The sequence below is a fragment of the Nelumbo nucifera genome, chromosome 7 (genome assembly GCF_055504915.1).
Source record: "Nelumbo nucifera cultivar China Antique chromosome 7, China Antique-T2T, whole genome shotgun sequence".
In the NCBI taxonomy this organism is placed as follows: domain Eukaryota; kingdom Viridiplantae; phylum Streptophyta; class Magnoliopsida; order Proteales; family Nelumbonaceae; genus Nelumbo; species Nelumbo nucifera.
In genome coordinates, this window is record NC_142655.1 from 57255779 (window position 1) to 57272718 (window position 16940).

The 16940-nt window shown below is 45.4% G+C and overlaps 1 protein-coding gene across 5 annotated transcripts in view; it reads left to right on the forward strand.

Annotated features, from left to right (window-relative positions):
* LOC104599715 (ribonuclease H2 subunit B) overlaps positions 1-16940 on the forward strand; it is a 49728-nt gene that overhangs the window by 18749 nt on the left and 14039 nt on the right. For all 5 annotated transcript variants that reach the window (XM_088891384.1, XM_088891381.1, XM_088891383.1 and 2 more), the window contains one exon: positions 2539-2662. In XM_088891384.1, the coding sequence (XP_088747510.1) occupies positions 2539-2662 (124 nt within the window). The remainder of the gene's footprint in view (positions 1-2538; positions 2663-16940) is intronic.

A 16940-nucleotide genomic window follows, 5' to 3' on the forward strand; every position in this document is an offset into this window, starting at 1 on the left:
AGCTCCGACAGTCAGAAGACGCATTGAGCTTTTGCATGAAGATCTGAGCAGCCCGAAGCTAGACGTCTTCCCGTGCGTCTTTCTGTGACTTTCCGCGCGAGATTAAAACTCGAAAACGTGAAAAGCTTCATTTGGAGCTTCCCAAAATCAGCCCAAAATGGGCTTCTTGTGTCTTTGGCGCTTCAGCTTTTGGCAGCTAGATCTTCTGCGAACCAAATGGGAATAGACCGAAAATCGGTCTACCCAGCTAGTAAACAGCCGAAAGACCGTGTGGAAAGACGCACCAAACGGGCCCTAAATCAACCACAAAAGAGCATTGCACATCCCTAAGTCCCCTTATAAAAACCCCAATCAACCCCACTAGAGACAACAAGCAAATTTTTGGGATGGGTTCCCTCTTGTAGGAAGTAACCAGCTGTTCAATCTCTATCATTATGTATCTGTACTTCAAAGACCTCACATTATTCCTTTTTTTGATAAATAACTGAATTTTATTAATAAGCTTTATATCATATATTTACAAGCATCCCTTAGAGGTACGAGCTGCTGCCTCTCATGCATAACAAGAAATCACATTACAAATGTGCCCTGAACAAAATAGACCTCTCCACCCCTTGCTTAGCCAAAGCATCTGCCATCTCATTTGCTGATCTCCTCACCCATTGTATCCTCAAATTCATATTCCTGATAAACCATATAAATTTTTTTCCTTTCAGGCCGGTAGCACCAAATTATAGACTCTGGATTATTTAGCCATTCTATCACCACTTTTGAATCCCCTTCAATCACCACATTTGTCAAGTTTAGCTCACCAGCTATCTGCACTCCTTGGATTGCTGCTAGCAGTTCCGCTTTGAGGGAGTCACCCATACCCATAGGGCCAGAAAAAATTGCTATAAATTTACCTTCTCCATCCCTCAAAACCCCTCCTATTCCAGAAAGGGCCTGGATTACCATGACTGCTCCCATCAAAGTTCAGTTTAACAAAGCCTTCAATTGGTGGAGCCCAAAAAACCTCCATTCCATCCTTTCTCTTATTCCTTTTTAACTAACCCACAATAGTATAAGAACCTTCCATCACTAGCTCTCCAAGCTGTAGAGATTTAGCTAGTATCATACCTTGCAAGATTGCCAATAACTTAGCTTTGGTAGAGTTCCCAACACCAATTGGTCTAGAAAACAACAAAATTTAATTTTCTCCATGGTTTCTAAAACACCCAATACCAAAAATACTAGAACTTTGAAACTGCAACCATCAAAGTTCAATTTAATTATAAACTCACCTAATGCAAAAAATATCAGAGCTTCCGAAACTGCAACCATCAGAATTCAATTAAAATATATGCCTACATTATGAGAGGTTGCCATATTTCATAGTTTAACTGGGATGGGATAGTAAACTTGGTATTAAATTGGAGAAGGTTCTAAACGCCCATAGGTATAGAATTTTCTCTAACTTAATATCATGGATTTATTGGTCTCATTGTGAAGGTTGTTAAGCAAACCAACAGCGTGTTACAACCTTGACCCACATGAGGGTTACAATGACACACTAGTTTGCTTCTAGAATTATGTGTTGGAAGCATGGTTTAAAATGTTCATAAATTTCCTAATATTTCCATGACATTTCCATTTCTATGGTTACTGACGAAATATTAATGGAATCAACATATTCCTCAATGAAAGCTAACAGTGCTATATGGAGTACAAGAGATAATATTATAATGTAAGTTTGAGAAAATTTTAGATATGCAGACTAGCAGTGTTATTGCCCCACCTAATGCAAACGATTACCACTTTGTGCCAGCTTGAATTCTTTTCAAACGTGGAGTTAAATCTTAGTTTACATTGTATAATAAATTATTTGGTTGATCTATTAGAATCACTTGCACTTTAATGAATTTAAATTTTGCTTAAATGCACTCTATCATGTAGTTTTGATGATTTGGAACAAGATAATAATTTAAAAGGGTCTGTATATGCATCTTTTATCTTTTACATGAAATAGCATTCTATATTTTGCATATTTCACAATGTTTCCACCATGTCTATAGTTTTTACAATATTTTCATACAAAGTTTCCAACATTTCTGATATGTTAACTATAATTCAGTGGCTTATATTTCCACCAACATTGACATTTTAAAACTTGGCTGAAAGTGGCCTCATTAAAAGGGCAGATGGAAATCCACATTGACCCTTTCTAGCTTCCACCTCAGCTGCTGTACTTATGAATCTTTTATGAATAGAGTGTGGACCTGTTTTATGATAACAAGCTCAGCCCCTTAAATCATACCAAACCAACTGTTTGCTCTATTTCATTGTTCCTTATCCTTTTTGGGCATCCTCATTTAAATTCAATTGGAAGCATCCTTGTCTAATGTTTGAACCCAGCCTCAATATTGTATTTATTTATTACTTTTCTTTCTTGTTTCTTGTTGTTTTAGTTTGAAGTATATAGGAGTTGATTTTATGTTTAACTATGATTTCAATTATATGCTCAAACATTTACTGGGTCAACCTGCCTTTCAAGTGCAGAAGGCAAATGATCAAGGGAAATTCAGGCCTTTAGATGAGATACTCTTTGTTAGTGGTTATCCTGGATATCAGCATCTATTGTGTGTGGCAGAGGATTCCATGCGAATAGTTTGTGAAATAAAAGGTGGCTAATTCTTAGTATCTCAAATGCACATTATATATGTTTCTGTGTTTCTCTGTCATTGTGACTTAAATTTCTTGCATCAATTAGATGGAAAATTCCAAAGAATTGTTATTTGTGTATACCTATGTATATATCATATACATTATACACGCATATGCATGTAGATATGCATATGCCACATGGAAGATACCAGTATAACTTCCAAATTGGAGCTACTGCCTCAGATGGGTTAATTGTTCAGCTAATGATTTGGTTGATACCCTAGTAAAGCAAGGGGTATCCAGGGAAAACTGTTTGGAGCTTCATTGTGTGTATGTTGTGGTGGGAGCTGAGAGCTATAAAGCATGATGCATTTTTTTGGCAACATTTAACTCGAGCTCCCTTAACAAATTCTTAACCAAAGTACTTCAACTACCCCATTTGCCATAACTCTATACTCAGCCTTGGCACTTTGACTTTGCAACTACAATTTGTTTCTTATTTCTCCATGTCACCAGGTTTCCAACCACGAAGTTGTAGTATCCATTGATGGATTTTCTATCATATAGAACACTTGCCCTATCTACATCTGTATAAACTTCCACTTTCAGATGGTTGCGTTTTCTAAATAGCAAACTGGTCCATGGGTAATTTTTCAATTTTTTTGATAAGTAAAAAAGTGTTTATGGACCAGCTGTATCTTGTTGTCCGCTTACGGCTGTGCTACCTGTACCTTGTTGTCCGCTTACGGTTGGACTGGAACTAGCTGTATCCCTCTGATTCAGAAGTAGCCCAAACCTCTCAAGCTCGACCCTTAATGCAGCAGCTGCAACGGACTCCAAAGCAGCTGTAGTAGGGGGGGCCGAAGTATCACCGGTAACTTCCATGTGCGCATTTCCTTTCTTATTCTTCAATCTGGTCGACACAAGATGTGGGTGAAGCTTCCAACAAGTGTCTCTTGTATGCTTAGGCTTCTTCCAGTAGTCACAAACCAAGTCCCTTTTGTCTTCCTTTTTGTTTTCATTGCCATTTTGTTTAGATTTCACAGCACTTACCATAGCAGACTGATCAGAACTGAGATTTTTCATCATTACATCCCTCCTGCACTCCTCTCCTGACACAAAGGCATATGCTTGGGAGAGAGTGACACTGTCCCTAGAAAGAAGATGCTGTCGTGCAATGTCATACTCAGAGTTAAGGCCAGCAAGGAATTCGAACACCCTATACTTCTCTAAATGTCTTTAATAGGTAGCTGCATCCTTGGTGGTTTCCCAAGCAAAGGTCTCTAGATGGTCGATCTCCTGCCACAGGGTCTTAAGGACTGAAAAATAGGCTGCAACAGATCTATCTCCCTGCCTTGTGGCATTAATTTGATTTCTCAGTTGATAAGCCCTAGCAACATTCTCCCTTTTTTGATGAATAATATTAAGTTTATTAATTCATAAGCAAATTAGAGTGAGTTCATACATCATCCCAACGAGAGGCGTAAGCTGTAGCCCCTCCTTGAAACTTACAAGTAAACTAGGAAAGAAAAACAAGAATCACAACTGAGCCCAAAATAATTCTTCCATATTTACCCCTTGCTTAGCTAACGCATCTGACAAGGTATTTGCTGATCTCCCCACCCACTGTACAGTGACCAACATATTCCTTGTCAACCAACTAAATTTCTTCATTTCATTCTTGTATCGCCACATAGCCTCGTTAGAATTTTTCAACCAACCCACCACCACTTTGGAATCCCCCTCGATTATTAGGTGTTGTACCTCCCGCTGGTTTGCAAATTGGACCCCTTGTACATCAGCTAAAAGTTCTGCCCTGATGGAATTCCCAATTCCCAAAGGACCTGAGTAGAGCAACAAAATCTCTCCCTTCTCATTTCTCAAAGCACCCCCCACTCCGGATAATCCTGGATTACCCATGCTGCTTCCGTCAAAGTTCAACTTAATTGAGCCTTCGGGTGGAGGAGACCGGCTTGTAATTGATTTGGCCTTTAAAGATGAACACCTTGCTACTGTTGACCAATTTCTCCAAATGTCATTAAAGGAGAATTGATGAATGATTTCCAAGGTCTTCAGCCAATGTATTGCCTTGTTTAACACACAGTCTTTCAAATCTTGGCTATTCCTTTCCTTATCTTGAAAAATTCTGAGATTCCTTTCTTCCCAAAGAGTCCAAGTCAAGGCAACACGAACACATCTCCACATAATTCTCCCTATTTTTGTAGGCCAATAAAATGTAGAATGGTTGAAGAGCATGTGAACTTCTACTGGTAGACTCCAACTACCCCCAAACAACGAAAGTAGCCAAGCCCAAAGGTCTGCAGAAAAGGGACAAGATACTAATAGATGGTAACAATCCTCATCGTGAGCTCTACAGAGGATACACCAATTAGGAGAGATACAGAGAAAAGGTCTTCTCTTTTGTAGGTTGTCTAAAGTGTTTACTTTCCCATGGAAAATTCCCAACAAAAAGCCATAATTTTTGGGGGAACTGGCTTACACCAAATTTCTTTTGACGGAAAGGGTTGGTGAGTAGGAAGTTGAGAGATGGACTTGAAAAAAGAAGCACAAGTGAAGGTTCCATTGGGTCTAGGAGTCCAAACCCTCTTATCTGGATTGGAGGGATCCAAACAAACCTGATTAAGACACCCAAGCAACAAAGAAAGAGACTCAATTTCAGCATCCCTAAGTTCTCTACGAAAGCCAAAATCCCAAGTAGGATCTAAGGGTGTTCCCAAAGGTGAGACAAATTTTGAGACCACCTCTTTTTTGTACAAAGAAATAGAAAAAAGCGAAGGGAACAAATCCTTTAACGGTGAGTCTCCTACCCAAATATCCTCCCAAAAAAGGATAGAGTTGCCTGAACAAACATCATACCTGATAAAATTGAGGAATTGAGGAAGGGTGTTATGAATAGCCTTCCAAGGTGCTGCTAGGTTAGCTTGCCTCGATACACCAGCATCCCATCGATTCTCTGACCTCCCATGAATGCTTACCACCACCTCATGCCACAGTCTCTCTTTCCAAAGGCCATCTCCACAACCATTTCCCTAACAGAGCTTGATTCTTTCTAGTTACCCTCCCAATTCCCAAACCCCCCTCTTCTTTACTTCTGCAGACAATTTCCCAATTAACCAAATGATCCTTTCTCTCTTGTCCCGGCTCCCATAAGAAGTCTCTCATCAACTTCTCCAGCTTCCTAGCTTCCCTAACTGGTATCCTAAAGACAGACAAATAATAGGTAGGTAAGTTAGCCAAGGTAGCTCTTATTAGGGTAATTCTTCCTCCTAAAGAGATATAGTTCCTCTTCCATGAGACTAATCTCTTCTCAAACTTTTCTAACACTGGGGTCCAAAATCTACTCTCCCTAGGATTTGCCCCTAAAGGAAGCCCTAAATATGACATAGGCCAAGCAGAGGTGGAACACTCAAGACACTCCGCAATAGCCTCGACCTCCCCTACCTCCAAATTTATACCTGCTACGCAACTCTTTTCCAGATTTATTCTCAAATTAGAGACACTTTCAAATCCTTTTATTAGCTCCTTTAGGTTTGCTACCTTTTTACTAAGACCTCCTTCACAAAAAATCATTAGGTCGTCTACAAACTGAAGGTGGGTGACGGGGACTTGGTGTCTCCCTATTCTCCAACCCCTAATGGCATCTTCGTTGTTAGCCTTAGTAATGATCCTACTAATCACATCAGCTACTAAGGTAAAAAGGAAGGGTGAAAGTGGATCCCCTTGCCTGACACCCCTGCAAGCTGGAAAAAAACCCTCACCGTACCATTTACCAGAATAGAGTAGTGACAAGTACTGATACACCCTAAGATCCAACTACACCACTTGTCCCCAAATCCACCATTTCGCATAACCTCTAATAGAAACTCCCAGTCCACCAAATCACAGGCCTTTTCAAGATCCAATTTACAAATGAATCCTTTCCTACTAGACCTTTTCATTTCCTCCACACAGTCATTCACAATTAAAATCTGATCTGTTATTTGTCGCCCTTGAATGAAAGCCCCCTGAGTTTCACTAATGATGGTAGGGAGGACTGTTTTGATCCTTAATGAGAGCACTTTAGCCATAATTTTATAGATGCTTGTCACCAGACTAATAGGCCTATAATCTTTTGGGTGGTTGGCATCATTCTTCTTAGGTATCAAGGCCAAAAAGGTGGCATTAATTCTAGGGCTTATAGTGTGATTGTCTGCAAATTCCTTAAAGTCTTCAGCTAGATCCTCTTTCAACACCTCCCAACAGTCTTGATAAAAACCCATTGTAAAGCCATCTGGACCTGAAGCCTTGGATCTATCCATTAGAAAGACAACTTTCTTAATCTCTTCTTCCTCGAAATCCCTTTCCAGCCACCTTGCCACTGTTATGAGCACCCGCACCACACGGCAGCAGTTGAGGCAGCAGCGCGCACACGACCGGCACCGCACGGCAGTGGCACCATGAGCCGCGTGCACGCACTGCCTAGCAGTGGCACCGCGCGGCAGCATGCGCCGCACGCACGCACACCGGCAGCAGCAGCAGAGCGGGGCCCACGCGACAGCTCATTGGGTGGGCCCACCCTTATCCGGACACGTCAAGAGAACGTGCCTTATCCCTTATCCCATTCTCCCTTATCTTATCCTCTATTCTTAGAAGGAATTGTAGTACCATTAAAAGTAAGTAGTCTAATTAGAAGTAGGAGTTTGAGTCCGTTTAGGACTAACCTAGCCGAATCCAACAAGGAATCCTCCTCTTGTAATCTCCTATTTACGGAGACACCATTATTGAATGAGGATATCGAATATTCAGTCAAGAAAGAGAGTAAAGGAGAGTTCGGTGATCTCTTGGACAAATCACCCACGAGATAGTCAAGATAGGGCCTGTACGCAAGGCCAAGGGCAAGGAAAGATCTGAGGTTCCTGCAATGGAGCGACCCATGACGCGATCCTACGCTCGAGCCCATAACATCTTGGTATCAGAGCCTACCGTCATGGGGGAACAGGAGCCGCTGTCATTCAGAGTCCATGAACTGGAGCATAGTCTCGCAGAAACTAGTATGGAGGTCCGAGAGGTCAAAGATGACGTTCGGGAGCTGCGTTGCCTGTTAGAAGCGTTCCTCTCCAACAAAGAAAAGAACTCGGAGGGACTAGCCTCTACCAGCAGTCGCCGCACGGACGGGACAGAATCAGCCAACGAACATCAAGCCACCGCACCGACGACTGTAGTTGTTCCCAAGTATAGCTGTTTTGAATTTCCATCTTACGACGGCACCGGAGACCCATTAGGTTGGTTGTACCGTTGTGAGCAGTTCTTCCGCAACCAGCGCACGGATGACAGAGACAAGGTCAGCCTGGCAGCCTTCCACCTTACGGAAGAGGCACAACTCTGGTTCTATCGCGTGGAGCAAGAAGAACCCGGACTCAGTTGGGAGCAGTTCAGGTCCTATTACCTCCGCAGGTTTGGACCCCCAATGACGAGCAACCCGTTGGGTGAGCTAATCAATCTCAAGCAAATGGGAACCGTGGCTGAATATCAACGCCAGTTCCAAACCTTGCTTGCCAGAGCGGCCACGGTTAGACCAAACCAGCAAGTGGACATGTTCACAGCAGGGCTGATAGAACCCTTAAGGGTAGACGTAGAGATGCTGCAGCCCCCAAATCTGGTTACGTCAATGAACCTCACCTGTGCCTTTGAACGGAAGATGCAGCTTACTCACGGACCCTTCAACATTGGACGGCCAACCACGACTTGGGCACCGTCAAGGCCAGCGGGAGTGTCTACCCCTGCGCCCAACAGGGAGTAGAGGACTCACACCGGTAACCCCTCCAGATCAGTATCATAGACAGGGAGCAGCAGGGTGTCACCCCCCATCCGGCGTCTGTCCCGAGCCGAGATGGCAGAACGGCGTGCGAAGGGGCAGTGCTTCAATTGCGATGATCTTTACTCCGCAGGGCATAGATGCAAGAAACTATTCTGCCTTCTAGTAGACAAGACTGAAGAGGATGAGGAAGAGCCATCACCAACTGAACCCGAGATCTCACTTCACGCAATCACAGGGATCAGAACCTCACAGACAATGCAACTAAGGGTGCTAGTGACGGGGAAACCCGTGCGCATTCTGGTAGACTCCGGAAGCACCCACAATTTCATCAGCAATCAGGCGGCCCGCAAGTTAGAGTTGCCCATGGAAGTCAGGCCATAATTACAGGTAGCGTGGCGAACGGGGAAAGAGTCCATAGCCCCGGTATCTGCAAGAACACCAGAATTCAGGTGGAAAAAGAGTCCTTCCGAGCAGATTTATTTGTACTATCCTTGGACGAATTTGGCATCGTCCTAGGCGTCAAATGGCTGATCACGCTAGGCCCAATCCTATGGGACTTCGCTGCCCTGACCATGACCTTCCACTTAGATGGCAAACCGGTTACTTGGCAGGGAACCCGGACAAGGACCAAGACACAACTACATGCACTCCAGGGGGAGAATTCGCGCACAACTGATGTGGAGAGACTTCTCACCGATTACTCATCCATTTTCCAAGAACCCAAGGGCCTCCCACCTCCTAGAGCCTGCGACCACCGGTCGTGGTTCGGCCCTATCGCTACCCCCACCGACAGAAAGATGAGTTAGAGAAGTAATGCACAGATATGCTACAACAGGGGATCATTCGGCCCAACCACTCCCCTTTTTCCTCCCCAATTTTGTTGGTACCCAAACAAGATGGGACTTGGAGATTTTGTGTGGACTATAGGGAACTCAATAGCCGAACCGTCAAAGATAAATTCCCGATCCCCATCGTAGACGAATTATTGGACGAACTCCACGGCGCACAATTCTTCTCCAAATTAGACCTCAGGTCAGGCTATTTCCAGGTCAGGATGTCTTCCGCAGATGTAAAAAAGACAGCCTTCAGGACGCATCATGGCCATTTCGAGTTCCTAGTTATGCCATTCGGCCTCTGCAACGCCCCTTCCACATTCCAGGTCCTGATGAATGAAGTCTTCCACTCCCACCTCCGTAAATATGTACTGGTCTTCTTCGACGATATCTTGGTCTATAGCAAGACGTGGGTGGAACACATTCAGCACCTGCGGGTCGTGCTCGAGCTCCTAAAGCAGCACCGACTCTTCCTTAAAAGATCCAAGTGTTCCTTTGGGGAACACCAAGTCCTTTACCTTGGACATGTAATCAGCGGGCCAGGTGTAGCTGTGGACAGCTCCAAAATTCAGGCCATCAAGGACTGGCCCCGGCCACAGTCCGCCAAGGCCCTCCGTTGGTTCCTAGGGCTAACAGGGTACTACTGAAAGTTCGTACAAAATTACGGCCTGTTAGCAGCCCCGCTTACCAACCTACTCAAGAAAAATGCCTTCCACTGGGATAGCACAGCCGGTGCAACCTTCGTAAGCCTAAGGGAAGCCCTCTCTTCCACACCAGTCCTCCAGCTACCGAACTTTGATCTTGAGTTCACAGTCGAGTGTGATGCTTCCGGCATAGGCGTAGGAGCCATCCTTCAGCAGCAAGGGCACCCGATAGCCTTCTTAAGCCGCAAGCTAGGTGACCGCCATCTCAAATTACCCGCCTATGAACGCGAGCTCATTGGCCTAGCCAAGGCAGTACAACACTGGAGGCCATACTTGTGGGGCAGACCCTTCGTCATCAAAACAGACCACTACAACCTCAAATACTTGCTGGAACAACGACTGACCACCTCCCCACAGCAACATTGGGTCAGCAAGCTTCTGGGTTTCGATTTCCGGGTGGACTACAAGGCAGGATCCCTGAACCGTGCAGCAGATGCCCTATCCCGACGAGAAGAAGATAGTATGCTCCTCCATGCGATCTCCCAACCACGAGCCACCCTGCTAGAAGACATTCGGGACACACTGCCACAGTCATCAGAATGGAACAACCTGGTCCAACAAATACAGTCTGGGTCTACTAACCCGAACTGGTCTCTCCACGATGGGCTGGTATTCTACAAAAAGAAGATCTACCTACTCGTCGATTGCCCCCTAATCCCCTCCATCATCGCCAGCATACACCACTCGACACACGAGGGCATTAAAAAAACGCTGCATCGTATTCACGCTGACTTCCACTGACAAGCTATGAGGGCCTCGGTGTGGGACTTTATCCAGAACTGCGCAGTTTGCCAACAACAAAAATGGGAAAATCTGCACCCTGCAGGCCTGCTCCAACCCCTCTCCCTCCCAACGCAGATCTGGGCCGATATTGCCATGGATTTCATCGAAGGGCTGCCCAAAGTCGGGGGGAAGTCAGTCCTGTTCATGGTAGTGGACCGGTTCTCCAAATATGCTCACTTCCTCCCTTTATCCCATCCTTATACCGCAGTCTCGGTCGCCCATACCTTCTTCACCCACATTTTTCGCCTACATGCACTCCCCGAGTCCATCGTCAGTGACCGGGACCCGATCTTCACAAGCACATTCTGGAAGGAGCTCTTTAGATTACAAGGCACGACCCTCGCCTTCTCCTCAGCCTACCATCCACAGTCAGACGACCAAACAGAGGTGGTGAACCGGACAATTGAGATGTACCTTCGCTGCTTCGTGGGTGACCTGCCGCGGCGTTGGGTGGAGTACCTCCCATTGGCTGAATACTGCTACAATACATCCTATCACTCTTCCCTTGGAATGACTCCCTTCAGAGTTGTGTACGGTCGAGATCCTCTACGCCTTCTGTCCTACGAGCCGGGCTCAACGCGGTTGGAAGAAGTGGACCGCAGCCTCCAAGCTCGCGATGCCCTCCTGGCCGAAGTCTCCTTGCGCTTACAGCAGGCGTAGGCACGTATGAAACACGCCTACGATCAGCGGCACCGCGAAGTCACCTTCGAACCAGGGCAGTACGTTTGGCTGAAACTCCGACCATACAGGCAGCTGTCTCTCAGGCGCCAGGGGCCCCCTAAGCTGGCCCCAAAATTCTACGGGCCCTTCAAGATTCTAAGGAAGATAGGAAAGGTAGCTTATCAATTCGAGCTCTCGGAGCACAGCAGGATCCACGACATCTTCCATGTGTCCCTCTTAAAGCTTTATGTTGGCACTCCTCCCGACCATGTGCCTCCCCTACCCCCTTTCCAGGACGACAGACCTATCCTCTAGCCCCGCGCCCTCATCCGGTCCCGCATCCATCAAGGCACCTTCGAGGTTTTAGTCGAATGGGAGGGACTACCTCCAGCAGAGGCGACCTGGATCCCCTGGACCGATCTCCACAATGCCTATCCAGACCTCGAGCTTGAGGACAAGCTTGTAGTCCAGGAGGGGAGTGATGTTATGAGCACCCGCACCACACGGCAGCAGCGCGCACACGACCGGCACCGCACGGCAGCGGCACCATGAGCCGCGCGCACGCACTGCGCAGCAGTGGCACCGCGTGCACGCACACCGGCAGCAGCAGCAGAGCGGGGCCCACACGACAGCTCATTGGGTGGGCCCACCCTTATCCGGACACGTCAAGAGAACGCGCCTTATCCCTTATCCCATTCTCCCTTATCTTATCCCCTATTCTTAGAAGGAATTGTAGTACCATTAAAAGTAAGTAGTCTAATTAGAAGTAGGAGTTTGAGTCCGTTTAGGACTAACCTAACCGAATCCAACAAGGAACCCTCCTCTTGTAATCTCCTATTTAAGGAGACGCCATTATTGAATGAGGATATCGAATATTCAATCAAGAAAGAGAGTAAAGGAGAGTTCGGTGATCTCTTGGACAAATCACCCACGAGATAGTCAAGATAGGGCCTGTACGCAAGGCCAAGGGCAAGGAAAGATCTGAGGTTCCTGCGGTGGAGCGACCCGTGACGTGATCCTACGCTCGGGCCCATAACAGCCACTTCTTCATCAATTCTTGGCCAATCCACCCTTTCCATGACTGTTCTCTCACTCAAAGGCCTTCTATAAATCGATTTGAAGTGGACCCCAAATTTTCTGGCTATGTCATCCTGGTTGGTAATCACCTCCTCTCCTATCTCTAGCTTGGTCACAAAATTCTTTCTTCGTCTCCCATTTGCCAAATCATGGAAGAGTCTAGTGTTCCCATCGCCTTCCTTAATCCACTTGTGTCTAGATTTTTGTCTCCAACTGATTTCTTCCCTCAATAACACTTCTTCCAACTCCTTTTTTAATTGTCTCCTTAGCACTCTGTCCTCCTCGGTTTGCCCATTGTGAGATTCCTTTACATCCAAATTCTCTATTCGAGAGATTAGGCCCAATTTTTGCTCCTCAATTCTACCAAACTGATCTCTATTCCACTCTTTTATTTTGGCTCTCAACCTTTTTAATTTCTTATGGAACTTGATCCCCTTCCATCTTACCCCCCTCTCCTCCTCACCCCACCACTCCTTCACTTTTTTCACAAAATTTGGATGGGTAAGCCACATATTTTCGAATCTAAAAGGTTTGGGTCCTATAGGAAAAGACTCAGTTCCTATTTGGATTGGACAGTGATCGGAGGTGACCCTGGGTAATGCCCTAACAACCAGGTTTTCCAAGCTATTCTCCCAGGCAAGGTTAAAAAGGAATCTATCCAACTTCGAGCACAAAGAGGTTTCCTGAAGGTTGGACCATGTGTAACTGGCTTGCAACAGAGGTATTTCCTTCAGTTCACAATCTTCAATAAAACCATTAAATTTCCTCATGCTTGTTGAGATTACCTGTTGGGGATTACTGGTTTCATCAGAGAATCTAATGACGTTAAAATCCCCGCCCAGGCACCAAGGTTAAGACCCATACACACCCATTTTCTACATTCTTGCACGTAATAGAAACTGAGAATCTGCCTATCAATTCTTCCACTACTTCCACCACATCCTCCCTCCACAGTATTACAATCCCCCCCGAGGCTCCCCAAGAAGGAGACGAGCTCCAACCTAAACCTCTAGACCTCCAAAAACTCCTAACCCATCTCCCATCTAATTCCATCAATTTGGATTCTTGTAACAGGATCGCCCTTCTCTTCCTTGCACTCCCTAACCCTCTTACATTCCAGCTAATAATTTTCATCGATACAAAATAGCAAAGAAACCCAATAAGAGGCCATATTCTCCTCATTTTAGGCCCTTCCTCCTATCCCCTCTACCACTGAATTCTAAATCCCCCTCAATGTCTGAAATTAGCCTCTCCACTTCAGATCTTTTTTTCTTATTTGTTCCTCTTTTCCCCCCCTTCCCAATTTCTCCATGCTTTCCAGCCAATGTTTGAGAAAGAATTTTACCCTTCTCACACTTATTTTGGCTACAACATCTTTCTACAAGTCCTTCCTTTTTATTTTGTTCCTCCATCATTGTACAGATCATCTCCCAAATTCTATCCGCTTCCCCCTTACTACTTCCTTCCAACACCCTCTCTCCTTCCACTATCACCCTCTCTCTTGCATCAGAAACTCCTGGATGGGAAGCTGGGATATCTGTTACAGGCATAGCAAACAAGTCAGTACCTAAAACAGAATTGACACCCATACCTGAAAGAACGGGGGTAGGACTAGAATCACTGGAAATGACTTGCTGATCGTCGGCAAATGGTTTTAAAGCCGTTCCCCTTTTTGGACAAGGTTGTGAAGTAGACATGGTGAAAGAATCACTTCCTGACGACCTACCCACTTGGAAAACCTTTCTCTGTGTTTTCGACACTGGAATACCCGCATCCATCCTCACGGCCGATTCTTGTCCCTCTCCACCAACATCTTGTAATTCATTAGACTCAGGGTCAGCTCCCTCGACGAAGGGAGGAGTTTTCACAGCTTTAGAACCAATTTCTTCACCATTCCTAGTCTTCCCGCCACCTGCCTCTTCAGTCTCTTCCTCTAAAAACAACTCTGTATACAAACTTTCTGTTTCAAGAAGATCCTTGTTGCTTTTCGGAGACAAACTTCCTAGACTTTGCGTTTCGTCTCTATCAGAATCATCATTGCTGTTTTGTTCACTCAACCAATCTTCAAGCCCTGTTCTGTTCTCATCACTAGGCTTCAGGTATCTCGGGTTGTGCCTATCTGGTGAGAGACGGTTCGCCAGGTTGGAAGGGACCCACTGTAGGGAGCCTCGAGACTGCGAGTCTTGAGAATTTTTTGCGCCTGATCTGTTCGGTCGAGAGGAAGGGTTCGGGGTTGAAGAAGATAGACACTTTATCTCGTCTATCAACTCATCCCTCCTCCCAGTCACGTGCTTACTTAACGTGTCCCTCGGCCCATCTGTCTTATAATGGGCCTTGGGCTCAAGACTATAGGAGCCCAACTCCTTTACTTGAGAAGCCTTTTCCGGCCCACCATAAATGGGATCCACTCGATTGGGCCCTTCTTTTCGTCCCACGTGACCTCTTAAAGAGTCACGCCCCCCTATTTTAATGGTCGAACCAGCAACCTTCCCTGTCTGAAATTGCTGGTTCAGCCTTCTCCCTTTCAACACTTGAATCTTTTTGTCTTTTTCCCTTGACACCACCTGCGCAAAGGATCTGCCATTTGTCATATCCTCTTCTTGCTTTCTCCAGGTTTGACCTTCCAACTGCCCCAAAACTTTTTGGCTTCCCAGAATTTGTTGGCCCTTTTTAGTGAAATATCCCTTCCCATTTGAATTACCCAGTCTCACAAGTCCACGTAGTGCTTCTTCTTCCTCCTTCTCCCCTCCTACCAAACGAGCCTCCCTCCACAACCCTGCTTCAATGGAGGAAGCTAACCACACAGAGACAAAGCTTCCCTCTGTTTGTACCTCTACCTTTCGTGGAATTTCTTCTGGCTTCACACCATTTAGCAGGATTGCTACTGAATAGAGATCGCCCCAGAAAGCACCTTTCAAGATTCCTCCACACAACACAGCTATAGACTCTGCTATTTCTTGTTTCCATAGATGGAATGGCAAGCCTATTACACGCACCACCACACCATCTTCAACAAAAAGATCCTTGGAGTTGGAAGTTGGATTCCATTTGAAGACTGTGAATGATCCGAACTCAGCCTGAACATTGATAGCTAATATTTCCAAATCATTCTCTAATGGATCTAGGATGGCTTTACAGTTATCGAAGGGGGTTACTATGAAAACACTCTTCAACTTAAACCTGGTTGCCAGTAAGTCAGCTACCCTCCTCCAATCATTAACCTTTTCCTTGGCTTGTATCACAAACTTACTATCCCACTCCTCTCTCTCTAGACCTCCCACCATTCTGCAATGGCCTTTTGTTTTTGCCATGACCACTGGCCCTTGTTGTACCCTACTGTTACTGAGATAATCCTTCTCCTCTCTTATGGAGGCTTTTTTCTCATTTGCTACTCCTTGAGCTAAGAACTCTTTGGGCAACCAGTCAACTTCCCCCCAGCCTTGGTTCTGTTTTCCTGCTGGTAGACACACTAGTTGCCTTTGTCCCTTACCAAAAAATTCAGCCAAAGCTATGAAGAACCCCATTCTATTCCTCTTACATTCAACAACATATCTTCTCCCTTCTAGTGTACTAAAATCCTGCCAGTTTATCTGCTTACCTTTTGAACAGGCTCCAGCTATGAACTTTCTTAGCCACTCGATCACTTCTAATCCTTCCAGCAATATTGTACCCTTTTTCGCTTCCCTTACCTTCAGGCTTACCTTCCCCTTGATTCTCATCTCTTCGAACAGGAGATTTTTTGCTTCTATCTTCAAGGATCTCCTCCACTGACCTGCCTGCACGAACTCCATGTGCCTCCTCTCCCTATTTCTCTCGGAAATCTTAGAAACTCCAGGTGTAGATACAACAACATTCTCCCTTTGTGAATAGGTTTCTGCAACCCCATCCCATATCTCCTTAGCAGTGTTTGCCCATAAAAAATTTTTATTTATATGTGGCAACATAGAATTACACAACCATGCCATTACCATATAATTTTCCTGAGTTGCCAGTTTCGGGTTTCACCTCTTCACCAGTATTATACCCCAATTTTCCACGAGCCCCAATGGCCATCTTTGCAGGTTGGGACCATTCCAAGTAGTTTGTACCATCCAATCTAACTGTAGTAATGGTCCCAGCTCCGAAGGGGTCTCCAACACCACCTCCCATTGGTCTCATTTCATTCCCGGGCTTATATTCAACTCTGTGTCCCTCCATGTGTCTCAAAAGAGGTACAGAAAACAACAAAAAAATGCAGCAAGAACAAACAGAACACCTTCTGGAACCAACGACACTCCTTTGGTGTCCTGGACTTTCTTCCCACGAAAGATTCCTTTTCGGTGGGATGGGAGAAGAGAGAGAAAAAGCAACTGCTCTCTCTAGAAGCCTCCAAACCACATGGAACTTGAATCACCCCTTACAAAAAACCCAGAGGAACCCTAA